Here is a 17,704-nt window from a genome sequence, read left to right as displayed (position 1 = left end):
AACCATTAGATATTTCCATAAGCTAAACTCTATCATGCATTAAAGTGCATGTGACATCAAATTTTCATTACACATCCAACTACATTTATGAAAAGAAACCATGATGAAATATTTTAAAAAGTACATTCATGCCACTGAAATGAACAGTTGATATTTATGGTCATTAATTCGACTAAAACAGCATTTTGCAATTTTGTTGGGCTTTTTTATGACATCAAAGGGGACAGGGCCCGTAACCTGACTGCTGCTACAATTGCCAGCAACACAGACAGCAGCGAAGAATCTACTATTTCTTTAGATGTATTTCAGTCACTATCACAAAAAGACGCATCAGAGTCAGGAGAAGAAAGTCAGATGTCATCAGATGGCAAAGTATAAGTGCTGCGAAGTGCTCCGGCCATCTATTCAACCAGAGTCTATTTTTGCCGGATGCTGGAGCACAGTCAGAGTCAATATGCATGAATGCACAAGATCCAGATTTTCAAAAATAATTCATTAAAGACAGACTAGCTCTCGGTACATTATTGAATACACACATATATTTATATACACGTGCATATATTAGCAGTTGTTAACATTATTTCAATTAGTTCAGTTACTGGGTTAATAACTAAGGCAATATAAACCGTGTAATTAAACATTAAATGCACCAAACTAAGAAACAAATATAGCTTCACTGCACTCAGTAAACTCACCCATGCACCCATGGATTCATAAAATTAAAAATGTATCAGTTTAACTGGTTTAACTTCCACAGAATGAGTTGTTTTGGACTTGCTAACGCATTTATCACTGGCTTTTATTGCGTTATCTGCATATGGCAGATACAGTGTAAATCCAGGGTTACAGTAAATATGGCATTGATTGTTCATGGACGCTCACACAATGAATGACCGGAGACTTCCCCTTTGATGTCATTTTCTGGCGATTTTGGAGTTGCAAAATTTAACATAGAAATATGCTTATTTTGAGGCACAATTGTCTTTTATCACATCTTTAATCTTTTAAATTACTGCCCAATTCCTTCAATATTTCGATATTTTCTTTCAATTTTTGCATTTGTGGGAAAGGTATGTCACAGGCACTTTAAATATGTAAATTAAAGCAACAAAACAGCAAATGAACAGCATATGCTCAACAGCTTGTTAGGAAATTTTAGCGTGATATATAAGACCTCAACATCATGGTGTGCCTTGTATAATTAATTCAATTGAAATTTCCAGTGTAACAAGATCTTCTTTATATTCCCTAGGAGTCTGTCGATTGGTTAAATGATGTCCAATCTGAGTGTAAGAGGCATTCAGCATCAAGAACATTGGAAATGTGTGCTAAGTCAAATTTTATGTGGTAAAAAAAAAACACAGGAGAGCTAAAGGCCTTCTATGAATGAGACATTTTATTCAATATGTACAACTAAAGCTCTACATTTTATATTTTCCACTCTGGGGCGCCACTAATCTGACAACAAGAGGTGATTTTAAAGACCCAGATTCTTTACAGACACAGGAGACCATATCTTTGGGTTGTTCAATAGGCCCTCCTACCAATAACATGGTGGCATTGCTTAAAAATCAATCTCAGAACACACATTAACAATGATGATATTAATTTACTGTACTGGAATAAGCCCAAACCAGTCAGTGTACAGTAGCTTATTCTGCAAATATTCATTGGCTCTGCCTAATTAGAACACATTTTAATAACTCTGCATTGTTTTCACAACTGGGAGAGCCAGGAGTGTCACGATGTTAAAGAAAGAAACTGGAGGTGTGATCAGTTAAACAAAGAAGGAAGGAAAACAAAGCAAAGGATTCAGCAAATCATGTGTTTTCAGATGGAACTCAAGAGCTGAAAGTCTTTATTTTACAATATTTTTCGGTGGTTTTGTGAACTTCAACTTGTGAGAATCTTGAAACATTTTTAGCATAATAGCTTAATAATTCTGAAACAAATCTCAGCTTCACACCATCGTCAGATACATAAAGTTTTGTAAACAAGTTTTAAGAAAAAAATGGGAGTAAAATCAAAACAGAGCCTGTTTCTTTTAGTGAAATCACCACATTTAAGGCTCACTGTTTTTGCTTGTTTTGAGGGATTTAGTTTTGGTTTTCTACAAAGCTAACGAATCATTTTAATTTTCATCTCATTTTCATGACAGAATCGAGAAGGTCAAATCAGTAACTGTCTCTTCTGCACTCTAACAACTCAGTAACTCAGTAATTATAGTAACTTGTCAAATTCTGTTTTGATGCAAATTTCTTAAAAATAAAACAAGAAAAAAGGTAGAAAGATTTCAGAAACAAAAAGAACCGAAACAAGGAAAACTATATTTAGGTTGTGCTGAATTTCCAGGCAGTGTACATTCTGGTGGTTGGTTATACTTCACAGGTCAGAGTAGGTGTAGCGCCGATTGGTTCTGTCGGTGGTTACTTCAGGGGGGACGTCTTCCTGGGAATCATTATGCTGGACTCCATGTGCTGAATAAGCGGGACTGTGGAGTGAAAAAATAAGAAAAAAGGTTCCAACAGATATTTCAGTGGTTTAGATTTATATTTTTGTTTGAAGTTATTAAAGTTTTTCTTATTATTAAAGTTAGTTAAAGAAGTTATTAAATAATTAATGACTTGTCACAGCAGAAATGATAGAAAATAAACAATATAAAATCCTTCTTAGAGTAACTATACAGGTCAACGGATGTTCAGGATGGGCTTGGCACCTTCCAATATTTGCTTACACTGCACAAGCAATATACCAGATAATTATATCCATGCACTATGGTTATGTACACCCGTTCAGAGGTTCTGGTGCCTGATATGTGAAGACTTATCAAAGTGTCTGAGATGTAATATTTCACCTTCCCCTTCAGTTTGCTTGTTGGGCAACTTAGATGATGTCATCGTAGAGACAAATTCAGTTCACATGGTTTTCACTGCCTTATGCATCGCTAAGAAAACTATCCTCATGAACTGGAAAAATAAAAACCTTCTTAATATTAATCAGTATAGAAATTTTCTGTTGGATTATATAAGCCTTGAGACAGCCTCTGCCTCCGCATCAGATCAATCTCTCTGGGCTCCTTTAATTGGCTACATCACCTAGTGCGCCCTTGGGTTCATCCTGTGGGGCGTTGTGGCAGATTTGGGGGGGTGTCTGGGTTGGGGCATTTTGGGTGTCCCTGGGCTGGGATCGCTGGGGGGTCTGGCGCTGGGGGCTGTGTTCCCGGCCGGGGTGGGGCTTTGGTGGCTCTTGGGGGGAACATCTGGTAGCTGCATGTGATGCTTTTGGGGGGCCTGCACCGATGGACATAGGTCACTGGCCTGGTGCCCGTGCTGCTCCTGGGTGGGTCTGGGGTGGGCTTGGGGGCTCAGGGTTCCTGGGGCGTATCGCCCCCCGGGCTGGGCTCCTTGCTGGGCCTTGGGGGTCTTGGGTCCTGGTGGGTATGTCGCCGGGGTTTTGGGCTGGTGCATGCCTGGGCGCCCGGCCCTGGCTCGGGGACCTTTGGTGTATCGGTGGGCATAAGGGCCTCCGAAACTGGCGGGTAGGTCCCATCTCATTGCAGGTGCTCCTTCCTTATAGGAGCACATTCTTTTGGTGGGGAGGAGGGTCTGTGGGAGGGGGGGGGGCGGGGTCAACCTGGGTGTCCAATGTCTTATGTGCTCTGGGAGTTGTTCGAATGCTGGGGTGGGTGTAGGTTGGCCTTGGATGGTTGAGGGCGTTGTTTGGTCTTGGGTGGTTCCGGCTCGGTTTCTGGTTCCTTTTCTTAGTTCCGGTTAGTGACGCCGGTCCCTTTTCTGTCTGGGGGAGGGGGTTCGGAGGGGTCTGCATGGTTCGAATGTGCGGGCTGGCCAGGGTTGGTCTTGGGGTGGATTGGTCTCGGCTTCCGGATGGGTTTTGGCTCTGTGGGCTCTCTTGCTTTTTGTGGGCCACGGGGTGGGTCTTCTTGCAGGGCTGCTTCTGGCAGGGGTATGGGTGTTGGGCATGTTCTAGGACCTGGATGGTGCAGGTCTTCTTTTCGTGGGGGTGCACTTTCATGGGGAGGCTTTGTTTTGGGGGGGCTGGTGGGGGCACATTTGCGCATCAACACCACATTGGAGCTGGCGGAGGCAGGCTTCGGGTATTTTCACACCCCCGTTCGCTATTTCCCATCTGTGGTCGGTGTCCGGGAGAGGGATTGGGCCCTCTAGTCAGGTCTGGGCTGGCGTTGGGGTTCGGGTCTTGGGGATTGTCTGGTGCTGGGCTGGCGTTTCGGCTCTCTCGGGATCGCTCGGGTTCCCTTGGATCTCGGCCCCTGGCTTTGGGCCCTGATCTGCCAGGTGGGGGGTGCCGGGCTCCGGCGGGGGGGTCTTAGCCGGCGTTGATTGGGATGTGGCCCCGCTTTGATGGAGGGGCTGGCCGGCTGGACTGCTTGGTGGCCATGCGGGGGTGCCACCCGTCCCCCGCATGGTCGTGGTGCGCCATGCGGGGGTGCGGGTGGCCGGCGGGCTGGGGCACCCCCGGGGTTTGCGGGTGGGGTTGGCGGGGTGCCCGGTAACTGGGGCCGCCGTGGCCTTTTTTCCAATGCTTCCTCTTGTGGTCCTGGCCCGGGGTCGGGCGCTGGGCTGCGGTTGGCGGTCGGGTGGGTGGGGCGGGAGCCGGGCGGGGTCACCCGGGTCTGGGCAGTACCGGCGCTGTCTGCCTGCCTCTGCCCCAGGAGGGAAGGGGACCACCTCCTGGGTCCGGGGGCTGGTTGCCCTTAGGGGGTACCGTCGCCTGGACCTGGGAGTATAGAGTATGCGTGGGGAGTGTGAGTGAGTGTATTACGTCCATTGTTGTTTATCCTTACGTCGGGTGTGAGTGATTTTGTGTATGCATGAGGGTGGGTGATTGTGACTGTGTATGCCTGTTTTTTTTTTGCGACAGGTTGGGTCTTGGACTGCTCCCTCTCCTGGATCAGCTTCCTCCCCGCCACACCACCTGCCGGTGGTTGGAGTCTCTGCCCGCTGGTGTACTTGTGGTTCACGGTGTCCGAGGCCGGGTGCTTTGGTGTGTGCTGGCTCACTCCCAGTGGCCGCTTGCCGGGGCCCGTCCCCCTGGGCTCTGTCGGGCCTCTGCTTGGGGGGTGGTGTGTCCCGGGTTCTTGGGCCTCTGGGTCCATGGCTGGATCTGCTCGGGTGTGGACGGCTGTCGGCGGGGCCAGTGGGCTCGTCGCTGCAGCTCCCTGGGGCTTCTGCACTGTCGCTGCTGGGTGGTTCCCCTGGGACTCTCCAATGCTCTTCTCTGGGGGGGTTGTGGTAGTCCAAGCGGTGGTTCTCCTGGGGTTCCTGTGCTTTGGGGGGCCTTTAGATGTCTGTGGCTCAGATCTCCTCAGTGTCCGTCCAGGGACCATGGGGCAGGCCTGTTGGTCCTCACACTCGCTATTGCATATTTTTGTGGAGAAACCTTGTATACAAAAGCGCGTCCACACCCATACTCACAGGTGTTAAGCTTCAGGTGTTGACAGATACACAGATGTTCTATATTGGACTGCACCTCTCACTAAATACATTTTACATTCAGAATTACCGTGTACTATTTTGTTAAAAAAAAAAAACAGCTGCAGGTGTATAAGCAAGCAGGGTGTAATCTTGTATTCTCTTCATCCTTCTTTCTCTCCTGCACTCTTTCCTCCTTTTCTCCCCCATCTCTCTCTTTTTTGAGTTTTTTTTTCCTTTTCATTTCAGTCTCCGTGTCCGTACCAATTGAAATATTCCCAAAGAAGTTTATAATAAAGTTTCTTTTATAAATATCAAGCAGAGCTTTAAAGCATTAGCTGTGATGCTCTGCTTGTGAAAGTAAATCTGTTGGGCAATTTCTTGGCACTCAGACAACAATTCTGAGCGATATTCTGCCGGACAGGACACGGTACAAAAAAAAAAAAAAAAATGATAGAAAAACATTTAAAAATTGTTAAATAAAAGAAATCAGCAAAATTAGCAGCTCAAAGCTGTGAAAATGAAAACTCCTATTGTTGCATCTCTGGTTATCAGGAACATAACAGCGGGGGAGTTAAGAGTGAAAATTCCAACTTACCTGTGTAATAAACAACCTCATCCCAACCATCCCGCTGCCATGCTGCATTTCTAATTTTGTCTCTGGTCTGAAGATCTTTGTAAGCTGGTAAAAAAAAAAAAAAAAAATTTATTTATTGGTTGACTATTTAAAATGAACTTACAGTTTCAAGCCTACTGACGTTATTCTGAGAAAGTGTTGAATTGTGCAACAAGTTTCAAACTGGAGTTCTCAATTTCATAACACTAAAATGGTTTTATTCCTTAAAGTTACAGACACAAAAGTTGTGCCTCTTAACAGGAAAAATCTAAAAAATAAAAAACTGTTTAAGACCGGTTTATTATTGCAGGAAACTCTGCTCACCCCATAAGTGATGAACTTGGTAAAGGCTTCCGATCTGAGAGAAAAAGCCTCCAACAGCCTCCTGGTTCTGCTGGCGGATCTCAATCGCCCGTGCCCTGCAGAGCATCAGTTTAGCACCAATGATGCAGTTTAACATGACAAAGTTTTACCAGTACCTTATTTTGGTTTAGGTTTGTGGTTAGATGACTGTTTAACTCATTGCACTTTGATTGATTTCTAGCAACAAGTAAATGTCTCACTAATAATTTAATCATGCATAAAAAAGGGATAGAGTGATCATACTTAATGTTTACACTTTAGTAAATAATTAAAATCACCTAAAAACACTGCAAAAGTAATAAAAGAATCAGGTTCAAGACTACATTTTATATTTAATTAATCAGATTTAATTCAACCATCTCAATCTAAGTTTTTTTGCTTTGTCCACAGAGGTTCTGACCCTGAACATTAATAAAAAATATATCTAATGACTAGTCATGTTAAAAATATGAGGAAAACTATTTCATATTTGTGGAGTAAAAATAAAGAAAAGTTAGTCTTACCAATAATTTCCCCACTCGATCATTGTCCCTGGCTGGAATTACAGCAGGAAAATAGACAATGTTTGAGCTTTCTAGTCAAAAACGATCCTTTAAACTGAAGGAAGCTGGCGAGAGTAAAACAAAGAGAGTCTTACTCTGAGCTGGTACGATCGGAGCTCATAGATGTTTGGTCCTGGACGAGGGACGGGTTCGTTCCAGAAGCTGAACTCCAGCAGCAGCTGATTCCTACGAGACAGCAGCATTTTTCCCCTCTCATCCCTGTAGTTCATAAACACCTACAGCAGGGACAAATAAAAACAAATCCATTAATCAATGAATCCAGAGCTGAACATCTAAAACAGACAAGCATTCAGGGGAGTGACTTCAAAACAAAGACAACTACACTGATTCTAAACTGTTTTAAGTGAATGAAGATTTTTTTTATGCTGTTCAAAAACAAACAAGCAAGGGCAGCAAAGCAAATGTAATCTGAGAAAACTGAACTAGAAAAATAATTGGGCTGCATCTAAATTTACATCCAGTTTTAAAAGTGCAAATAAAATAAAATCACAAAAATCATGTAACTCATGCAGCTGCTTTGGAGTATGTCTTATTAAAAATTTGTTCAGAAACAAAAAAATAAATAAATAAATAAATAAATCTAATGGTTTTAGTAAAAACCAGTATCAGTCAATATATTATAAAAATTCTTTAAGTATAATTTTCAAATGAGCAAAATTCCAATAAATTCTTCTCCTAAATGTTTGATATTAATCTTAAATATATATATAAAATATACGGGATATTCTGTTACGGTCTGCATCGGTACACACACCTATGTGTCTATTATTGGAAAGTAACCACAAACAATATGAATCAGGCAGAAACTGACTCTACTACTATACTTACCAAACACACGACTGATTCTCTAACTCTGGAAATATCCTTTTAAGTTAACTAGACAGAAAACAGCTGGAGAACCACAGATAAAACATGTGGACTAAACACTGGTCTGAGGGTCTATTTTATGGCCTGTGAACTCTGGCTTTCAGGTCAGCAGCGTACAGAGAGCTGAACTAATCCGGGCCCCTGTTACCTTATTCTGCCTGAGTTTGTTCATGACTTCGGTGAGAGCCGGGTATCCTCCCCGATATCTCCATAGGTGAACTAGAATAGAAGGAGCAGAAGAGCCAGAAATAGTGCAGCTCTGCAATATGTTTTCCTCTGGGCCAAATATTCCTTCATATCAAAAACGATAGTTAGTTCTCTTTGCACCTCACAACATAGATTGTCATAAATAATGCTGTGAAATCCGCAGCTTTATTCACGAGTTGGACCGAAAACAAAGCCCACCACAATGAAAGCTGAGAATAAACCAAAGGTCACTGCTATTCCTCCCTATTTTCCATTGAGGGCAGTGCTATGGGATTTTAAGGTTCACATTTTGTTCTTGTTTAACTTCTGCATCCTTTCCCACCTTAACATCACAGTGCTGTGCCATTAGAGTCAGATTACAGTTCAGGAGTAACAAGATGTGACCACAGGACAAAATGGACAACAGCCAGAAAAAGTGCGAGACAAATATAGCTGTTGTTAACTAAATATAAGAGCTGTGACGCTGCTGGTTTGTGTCAGAGAGCAGAGAAACTACTTAATTACGCCGCCTCTCGAAAGTATTAATACCCCTTGAACATTAACAGCCTCAACATTTCCCCTGTTTCTTTTGGCAAAATAGCTCAAGCTCAGTCAAATTCAATGGATACCACGAAAATGGATTTTACTCATGTCACAGATTCCCAATTGGTTTTAGTTTTGGACTTTTAACAAGTTAATAAGCTTTGATTTAAACCATTCCATTGTAGTCATTCTGCTGGAAGGGGAACCTCCCACAGCATGATGCTGCCACTACCACTACCACTATGTTTTGGGATGGTGTGTTCAGGGGGATATGTAGTGTTTTTTTGCTAGATGCAACATTTTCTTAGTCAGATTTAGAAATAAATAATATCCACCCTAATTGTGACAAAATGTGTAAATGTTGAAGGGATTTAAAAACTATTGCAAGGCCCTGTATACACTTTGATTCAACACCAAAAATCTATGTAACAAAAAAATATTAGAGCTTTAGGATTTTATCAGGTTACATTTATTTAGCTTTTAAAATGATAAAGTAAATAAATGTGTTCTTGTCCATTTTCATAGGGTTCAACTCAACATTTCAAACTTTAATCCCAGAAAACTATTATTCAAATATTTTCTCCAGGAAAATATGCAATTTCTTAAGTTTTTTAATATAAAAACAACAAACTCAGCCTAACTTGATATTTCAGAAATGCAAACACTGTCTCACTCATGAAGCTCACGATTTCAATGTTTGAGCAACTCCTTGAGTTACAGTTGTAGCATAACACTGAAAGCAGAGGATGCACAAAACTCTTGTTTTGTGCCTCCTGTGCAAAAAAGGTTTCACATCATTTTAACAAGGCTGAGAGTAAAATTATGCAGCTCACTGTGCATTTCAAGCCCCAAATATTTAAAAAATACCCAGACAGACCAAAGGTGAAACATTTCCTGTAGCAGCTGCAATAATTATTGGTAGAAATTAGTATATTGGGTCTAGATTCATTATTTATCAATGAGAACGTTCTTTTAAAAACACATTTGCTTCCACTGGACATTCTAACTGAAAAGCTATTAATCTAATAAGCTAAGTAGGTTTATCAAAAGCAATATAGAGACCTGTTTAATTTTGGGAAATGTTGCAACCTCTTACCTGCCTGATCCTGCTCTCCGTACCATGTGTTCCAGGTGCCCACCAGCTCACAGGGGTATTCAGGATCAGCATGAATGGAAGGTAACACTGCTTCACTGGGGGCAGATACACATAGAAATGTGCAGGAATGTACTAAACCTGAGCTTTAACAGAGCCTCTGAGAGTGGTCAATCAGGCAAGGGGAGTTTCTTACCAAAGTTCATTGTAAGCATCAAGGCACTCTGGTTTAACGTTATGAACTGTTGAGGAAAAACAGGTAAGTGGACAAATAACAAAAGGAAAACATAAAAACCTTACATTTCATGGACTTATTGATAATAGGGGCAATAATATATATACAGGGCCACAATACATACACTGTATTTTGTACAGATTGTTGTCTTCCTTCTTAGAAAGCAGATGAGAGTGAGCATCTTTTCTGGGGTCAACTTTTCTCACAAAAAGAGATTTAAGTCCTGCGAGCCCCCTGTGGAGAACATAAAAAATTGAATTTTTCTGGTGCACAGTATTAAAAATCTGCCTGGTTAACCAAAAAGCTCTTACACCGAACCCTTCTTTCAGACCCCTTAAAAACCATCAACAGATATTCAATGACTCAGAATAAGCGTTCAGATGAGGCTCGTTTGTCAGATTAAAATAACCTTTAAGCAGGTATTTAAAATGTTTTCAATGGCCTGATGAAATTTTCTAATCTTAAATGTGTTTTCCTTAGCTGTAAGTCGGAAATCATCATAACTAACAGAAATAAATGCTTGAAAACATCAGTCTGAGTGGAATTGATCTATATGATGTGCCCCATTTAGTAAATTGAGCCTATTGCACAAATAATGGGTACCTTTAAAAAGCATGAGATTAACAATAATCTGATATGAGAAATAATTAAAATACTGACTCATAAAGTGTGTCCCCTCATTCTTTCAGCAACTGCTAGAAATATTTCATTGTTTGCTTTTTCCTGAGTTTTATACTGCATGTAATTAGAAAATTCATACGTGGACTAACTCATTGATTATGTTATTCCTTTAAAACAGTCCAAACTTCTTCATATTTATGAACAAGTATAGTAATTACTTTGTTAAAGCTGTATTAAAGAGAGCTCCACTGAGGAAAGCACATCAATATTGATCAAAACAAGTTGTGCTGTGCACTGTCTCACTGTTTTGACCTTGACGTTTAGTCACTTTGTGACTGACAGCCTCAGTTCACACTTTGTGTTGTTATCGTCAACTAAATGCAGCTGGAGGTTCGCAGATGTAATCACGACCGGCACCAGCATCCGAACTTTAACTTTTCATCAGGGTGATAATTAGCGAAAAGTTAGCAAGTTTAGAGCTAGTGCTAAGCGGCTAATGCTAGTTACGCACCAACGTCCCTACGTTAGCTTAGCCACCTAGCATCCCAGAGTTTGACATTAGGGTAAACTTTGAGCAAACTTTCAGCTGCAGAAACACCTCCGAATCAGCGGGTACCATCTGTCTAACTCGAACCTGAAGGTGACGGCGACCGGGACGTTGGCCTTAAGTCCGGTTCTCGTTCTGTGAAGGCCGGTGGCCATTCTTTGAAGGACTCTGCTCGCCATGTTTGTCTGGAGGCAGTTGGGAGTCGGAGGCTGCAGCCAGCCGCAGTCCGGGCTGTTTACTGAGCAGCTGACAGTGGGACGTAACCCCGAGGAACAATGCAGGATGATAACGTGCTTCCCTTCATCACAAACACAGGATCACATGTTTACAGCTGCTCAGCAGCGTATCATCTTGTTCGGGGTTGACAAAGTGCATGTTTTATTTGTTTATATGTACTTTCTTTACGGGTTTTATGCTTTGATCTACTGTTGGTTTTTAATTTCTAAAACATTCACCTAAGCAGATCTAGTGTAAAAGAACATTCATATACGCATGCATATTTTTATGTTGTTTTAATATGTAAATTACCCTCTGAGTCAGTCACGTGTTCAAAAGTTTTCAGTACATCAGACTACGCAATACATTAAATTGATGTTGCAACACTAATAAATAACTTGTCTGTGGTTCAGTCTTAAGAAGTCCCAACATTGAGATAAATGTAAGACTTTTAAGACCTCCCGGAAATCCTGACACATTGTAAAATAAGATTTGTATTCTGGAAATCAATCTATTAGAGTAGGTGTAAATTACATGCACATTTTTGTTGCACAGACAACTTGTATTTTTATTAACTCTTGAAGCAAAAACATTACAGAGTGGCATTAAAGAAAACTGTTTTCTGTCATAAAGTGGGAGTTTGTACAGATGGGGTTGCTGCTGAGATGTTGAGCTCTTTCAGTTTTTCTGAAAGTGAAGTCTTCTCTTCAAGCAGAAGGTCAGACAGAGGTTCCACAAACTCTGTTCCTGCAACACTTTTTCCCGTCAGAGGATCGACCGTCCGGCCCACTTTGTACACAATCTCAGAAAGTTCATGCTTCACGTGTTTGGATCTTGCCTCAGGTAGAGCCTTGAGGAGGACGATATCTCCCACAGTGCACTGCTGCAAAGCATCATGGGCAAAGTAGGTCTTTCTTTTGTTGTAGTACTATCAAAGGAAACACATGGTGCATTTAGTTACCTTTAAATGCATAATGATATACACATATTCTGGTTAAACACATTTATGCAGAAGTATATATTCAATATTTAGGATTTAGCTGTCAAAATTAGAGTTTAATGAAATTACATTATTTTGCAAAGTGTAGAAGTTAGTTATCTTTAGCTATCAAATACTGGCTATTGGTTTATATACTATGAAAACAAAGATTACAGGCTGGAAAATTATTTATTAAAAATAAAATACAGCTCCTTAAGCAATCTTAGTAGCTATAAGATATAATATTTTACAGAGGGTAAATTGTACTTTATGGAATCATTACAAGAGAGAATGACAATCTAAAAACCAAAAAGTTTGCTCTAGTAAAAGCCCTACTGGGAGCTGGTGGTTGTTATAAAAGAACATATTTAAATACAACCCCTGAATTCTTTGATGTTTTTCCCTGCAGTCCAAGATATGATTCCTCAAAATTAGTCGTTATAAATCTTTTTTTTAATTTTAAAAAAAAAAGGGCATTCACCCTAATACACGGCAAAAACATTATTTCATTTCTTAAAGGAAAGTGTAATGAAAAAAAGCTGAAAAAAGTTAACTGTATTTTAGAAAAAAGGTAATGCACAAATCAATGAGCCAACTTTCCCTTGATCAGTGATCAGCAGGTCAAATACAGAAAGATCTCATTTTTCTCCAATTAATTAAACATCAAAACTAAAAACTCCAACCTTTTTTATTCCATAAACTGTCAACAAACATCAGGATCTTTGATTCCCTTTTTATTACTTTAATATAGAAAGGCATTATAAGTCAAAAGTGAAATAGGCAGGTCATACCTCAGAGACAAAGCCTGACCAGTACAGCTCTAAAAGAATACAATAAAGCCCATGCCCCTTGTTTATGTTTTTTCCATAAAGCTATCAGTCTGAAATATTACAGCTATAGATTCACCTTCAGCAGATAGGGGTCCAGGAGCAGTCTTGTCACTCTCACTTTTGCAGTTTTCTGCATCTTGGTCCCAATTACTTTACCGATGATCCATTTGGCATGGACTGAACCCGTTTTACCTGACATTTTGCTCAGCTTTACTGAACCCTGGAGGGAAAAGGAAAAACAAAACTATATGAAACGAAAACATAATGAAGGGCGTGAGAACCGATTCGCTGACAACTGGATTTTTGAGAAGGCAACGTTTTAAATATTTTCATTGATAATCAGAACTGCATTGTTTATGTCCTACTGTTCAACCTTATTTATACAAATCTTTCACATAATCATGAATAACCTAAAGGAGACGGGACGAGCCTTTAGCTTTATAACAGCTTTAACATCGCAACCACATTCGTTTTAAAAGCGTCAATAAGAAAAAAAGACTGTGATATGATTAAGAATTACCAATAATTATAAAATGCGTAAAATTAACTCACGGAAACCAAGCTAAAGTAATAGGTTAGAAAGGTCAAGAATCCCTCAGCTGTAGCTATTCTCCATGCTCCTCATGTCGACTTCTTCTTGGTTTATTAAATGACGTCTCGGCGCACTGCCGCCGCCTGCTGGAAAGGAGCGTAATTTGCAGCAGCAAAATAACCTCGAAATTCCGCGATAGATTTCTTCATTTAAAGCAAATTTCTTCAAATAGAGACGTATGTGCTGATGTTTCTAAGTAATACGGAACAGCTCAGTATGTTTATATGTCTTGCTTCTTTCCTGATTTACTTACTTCTTTTTAAAAATATTTACAACCTGAATGCAAACATTAAGATATTCTGTATTACTGGTTCATCATGTGCTTCTTGAAATATATACTTTGGAGTTTTAAATAATATTGAGTTTATCACTAATTTTCACCCATACAGGATCCCAGCAGAATTATTCATGTCAAAACTTCATACTTTTCTATATTCAAATTTCCAGATATCTTAGGAAGTTATTGCCTAGTTTTAAAGTATAAATAAAAAGTTTCACAATGCATTTGTAGCAGATATTTCCACAATGAAACCCTCAGAAAAAACAGACTGTAAGGATGGATGGATGGATGGATTAACAAACACCCAGATGAATGGAAGAGCCAATAGATGGAAGAATAGGTAGATTGATGGATGGAGCAAAGGATGGTTGCAACTGTTCCAGAATGAAACAAGGAATTAATTCCTGAAATACAAATATATTTACAAGATCTGTTCTCTTTTTCCATATTTATCCCAACCTGGATAGTATTTAAATTAAATCCCAGCAGTTGAATCGTGGAATTCTCTTTTGCAGTAATAAAATTATATGTTAATTAGTTCACTCATTGTGACCTTAATTGCAGATTTATCAGCCATTTAAGTGACATTAACACCATTAAAGCTAAAAAAAAAACTGCCATCATTGACATTCCTTATAAAGATTTTTTCTACTCCAATAAAATGTATGATATGCAGCATAAATGGCTGTACTTCAACTTTAGAAAGACAAGACTGGAACCAAAGAAAATTCATCAATGTAAACTTTTCAGCCTGTTGCTGTAAAACAAAGTGGCCAAAATGTCTCCAGTTAACAAATTCCACTGTTAAAATATATGGAACAAAGGAATGAGAAGCACTTTGTTTGTTAAGTTTGTTAAGTTTAATTAAACGACTCTTCACATGACCCAGATAACTAACTAAAGTTATGTTTTATTTGCTAAGTGTAAGTAAAAAGATTGTCGTTTTTTCCTCTGCAATGGACTCCTGGTAAGAAATTCAGATTGAAGCCATTCCACAAGATGGCAGCAGAGAAACAACTCTTCTACAAACATGAATGATGTTTCTGCTTTTAAGACAAAATTGTAATTCTGCAAATTAAAACACAGTAACAAACATTCACTGGTTACATTCTCAGGTGTGACCTGCACGGTCTCTGTGCTGCCCTGAGATGGGTTGGGGACCTGTCCAGGGTTTACACCGCCTCTCACCCAATGAATGCTGGAGATATGTACCAGCCCTTGACCCTGCAGGTATAAATAGGTATAGAAGATGAATGGATGGATGGATGGATCCCTCATCCCTCTCCACTGACACATGAAATCATTAAAATATATATTAGTACTATGGAAACACAGTAAAAACATCAACTGAATGTAACCTTAAAGTCCCACAGAGCAAATCTCCCATTAGGTCATCTAATAACAAAATGTAACAGCATAAAAGCTAAACTAACCATAAAATATTTTAAACATTACATAAATCTGTCATTTCACCCACAGATGACTGCCATTTTTAGCAACACAGTATATTGTTTTGATAAATCTACTTTCTAATCCCAGAGAAGTACACAATATCCATGTGAGAATAATCTTAAGTAAACCAAAGACGCATTAATCAGTACAAAGCACACATTTCAGCCCTGAAGTTTGAGTTAAATGTCACCAAGCTAACATGTTCACAATTACAACACAACCCTGGTCATGATTTAAGAAGAAAAACGTTTGTCTTTTTCAAGGTTTTTAATTTAAAGAGGTGCACACCAACCTTAGTTACTGGAGCAGACAAGACAACTTGGCCAAAACAGACAGGCAGTGAACAAAGCGGACATTTGACCTTATAATGGTGGTAAAATAAACAAATTGGATCTCTGTGGCTCCTCCAGAGTTAACTCTTTGCTGCTTCTCTCCTTCCCCAGCAGAACAGATAATGTGGTTTGCCGTGTCTTAGTAGGTTTGTGGTTTGCCATACTCTTTCCAGTTTTGTATGATTTATTGAACAGTGAAATCCCAAAGCTTGAGATGTTGTTTCAGAAAATAACTCTTCTGTTTTAGGCTTTTTATTCAAAACTCGCTCCCTGACCTGTCTGCTGTGTTCTTTTATCTCCATGATGCAGTGCGTTCTCTAACAAACCTCTTAGGTCCTTATAGAACAGCTGGATTTAAATTATACACAGGTGGACTGTTTGGGTAGACTGTTTACCAATGAGGTGATTTGTGAAGCCAGTTGGTTGAACTTTGTTTTATTTAATGCAAACCACACCTTTTAGATTTTATTTGTGAAAATTTTTGGAAACTTAATTTTCCCTTCATTTCACAATTCTGCACCATTTTCTGTTGTTTTAAAACATTTTATCCCCTAAAACTACACTGACTGTAATGATGAAGCAACTCAACCAGAACCCAAAACGCAGCCAGACAAGAGAATGGTTAACCAAAAGTTTTAATATAAAAAAAAAAAATAATAATTGGGTAGAAGAGGTTCCACTGAAGCGGTCCGACAGGAAGGACAGGAATGGAGGTTTATCAGGGAACTGAAATCCAGCCGGGGAGGAAGGGGAAGTGGACAACAGGAGGTCTTGGGGGTTCCAGGAACAGGGGACAGAGAATATTTCCACCAACCAGATGCAGAAGCGGGAGGTTTGACCTTGGAGACATGGAAAGTGGGGTGCACACGTAATGAAGAAGGTAGACTGAGACGCACAGCTAGTGGGTTAATGACCTTGGCAATAGGAAAAGGACCCACAAAACGGGGTGCCAACTTGCGATTCTCTACCTTGATGGGTAAATCCTTAGTGGATAACCAGACCTTCTGACCCACCAGGTATCTTGGAGCTTGGGATCTGTGACGGTTGGCATTATGGGCATAGACAGCTGAGGTCTTGCAGAGAGATGCTCTGGCCTTTCTCCAGACTCTGAGACAACGACGTGCTGTTAAATGGGCAGCAGGAACCTGGGTAACCCCTTCCTGAACAGAGAGAATAGGCGGTTGATAGCCATAAACAACATGAAATGGTGACAGACCTGTGGCACTTGATGGTAATCCATTGATGGCTTACTCCACCCATGGTAAATTCTGTGACCAGCGACTGGGAGCATCCATGCATAGGATGCGTAATTTGGTCTCAACTTCCTGATTCATCCTTTCTGTCTGGCCGTCCGTCTGAGGATGGAAACCTGAAGAAAGGCTGACGTCAATGCCAAGAAGGGTGCAAAACTCACCCCAGAAACGGGAAATGAACTGAGGTCCTCTATCTGAAACAATGTTACGGGGAATGCCGTGAAGTCTAAACACCTCTTGGGTTATTACATCAGCGAGTACAGGAGCTGAGGGTAACTTGCGGAGAGGAATGAGGTGGGTCATCTTGGAAAATCTGTCAACCACAGTGAGGAGTACAGTGTTACCATGAGAAGGAGGTAAGCCGGTGACAAAATCCATAGAGATGTGGGACCATGGTCGGTGTGGAATAGGAAGAGGCCTTAGTAGACCGGCTGGAGGGCGTCTTGAGGGCTTAACTCTGGAGCAGGTGGTACATGCTGACACAAACTCTCGCGTGTCCTTTCTGAGTGTGGGCCACCAGAAACCTGACTGGACCACTGCCAGGGTCCTAGTAATACCTGGGTGACAGAAAAGTTTAGAGCCATGACAGAACTGAAGGACTTTAGACACCATTTCCTCAGGAACATACAGAAGTCCCTTAGGACACTGAACAGGAGGTGGTTCTCTCTGATGACTCCTCTTGAGCA

General features: G+C 40.6%; 2 protein-coding genes across 3 annotated transcripts; both read right to left on the bottom strand.

The window, feature by feature from the left end:
* Positions 1-1,378: 1,378 nt before the first annotated feature.
* On the bottom strand, positions 1,379-11,447 carry LOC124876114 (protein NipSnap homolog 2-like). The gene is made up of 10 exons (XM_047378639.1): positions 11,172-11,447; positions 10,041-10,150; positions 9,878-9,923; positions 9,685-9,779; positions 8,008-8,078; positions 7,067-7,207; positions 6,933-6,964; positions 6,391-6,485; positions 6,049-6,132; positions 1,379-2,491 (listed from the first exon to the last, which is right to left on the bottom strand). The coding sequence occupies exons 1-10, from the start codon at positions 11,261-11,263 to the stop codon at positions 2,427-2,429; spliced, it is 831 nt and encodes a 276-aa protein (XP_047234595.1). The 5' UTR covers positions 11,264-11,447; the 3' UTR covers positions 1,379-2,426.
* A 134-nt stretch (positions 11,448-11,581) lies between these two features.
* Positions 11,582-15,205, bottom strand: mrps17 (mitochondrial ribosomal protein S17). Of its 2 annotated transcripts, none has more exons than XM_047378640.1 (3): positions 15,089-15,205; positions 13,186-13,329; positions 11,582-12,228 (listed from the first exon to the last, which is right to left on the bottom strand). In XM_047378640.1, exons 2-3 carry the CDS (start codon positions 13,306-13,308, stop codon positions 11,926-11,928), a joined length of 426 nt encoding a protein of 141 aa, XP_047234596.1. In that variant the 5' UTR covers positions 13,309-13,329; positions 15,089-15,205; the 3' UTR covers positions 11,582-11,925. The 2 variants fall into 2 exon arrangements, with proteins under 2 accessions (XP_047234596.1, XP_047234597.1); XM_047378641.1 differs by lacking the exon at positions 15,089-15,205 and adding an exon at positions 13,662-13,803.
* Positions 15,206-17,704: the final 2,499 nt, after the last annotated feature.

This window comes from Girardinichthys multiradiatus, chromosome 11, assembly GCF_021462225.1.
Source record: "Girardinichthys multiradiatus isolate DD_20200921_A chromosome 11, DD_fGirMul_XY1, whole genome shotgun sequence".
In the NCBI taxonomy this organism is placed as follows: Eukaryota; Metazoa; Chordata; class Actinopteri; order Cyprinodontiformes; family Goodeidae; genus Girardinichthys; species Girardinichthys multiradiatus.
This window is presented reverse-complemented; position numbering and strand designations above follow the sequence as displayed.

Bases quoted from the DNA above. Each gene is read 5' to 3' on its own strand.
- LOC124876114 (XM_047378639.1), bottom strand. From the start codon at position 11,263: ATGGCGAGCAGAGTCCTTCAAAGAATGGCCACCGGCCTTCACAGAACG. The intron at 9,924-10,040 runs GTATGTATTGTG...TTTCCTCAACAG, and splicing joins CAATCTGTACAAAATACAGT to TTCATAACGTTAAACCAGAG. The intron at 6,133-6,390 runs GTGAGCAGAGTT...TTTTTTTACCAG, and splicing joins CCAAGTTCATCACTTATGGG to CTTACAAAGATCTTCAGACC.
- mrps17 (XM_047378640.1), bottom strand. From the start codon at position 13,308: ATGTCAGGTAAAACGGGTTCAGTCCATGCCAAATGGATCATCGGTAAA. The intron at 12,229-13,185 runs GTGAATCTATAG...TTCCTTTGATAG, and splicing joins TGGACCCCTATCTGCTGAAG to TACTACAACAAAAGAAAGAC.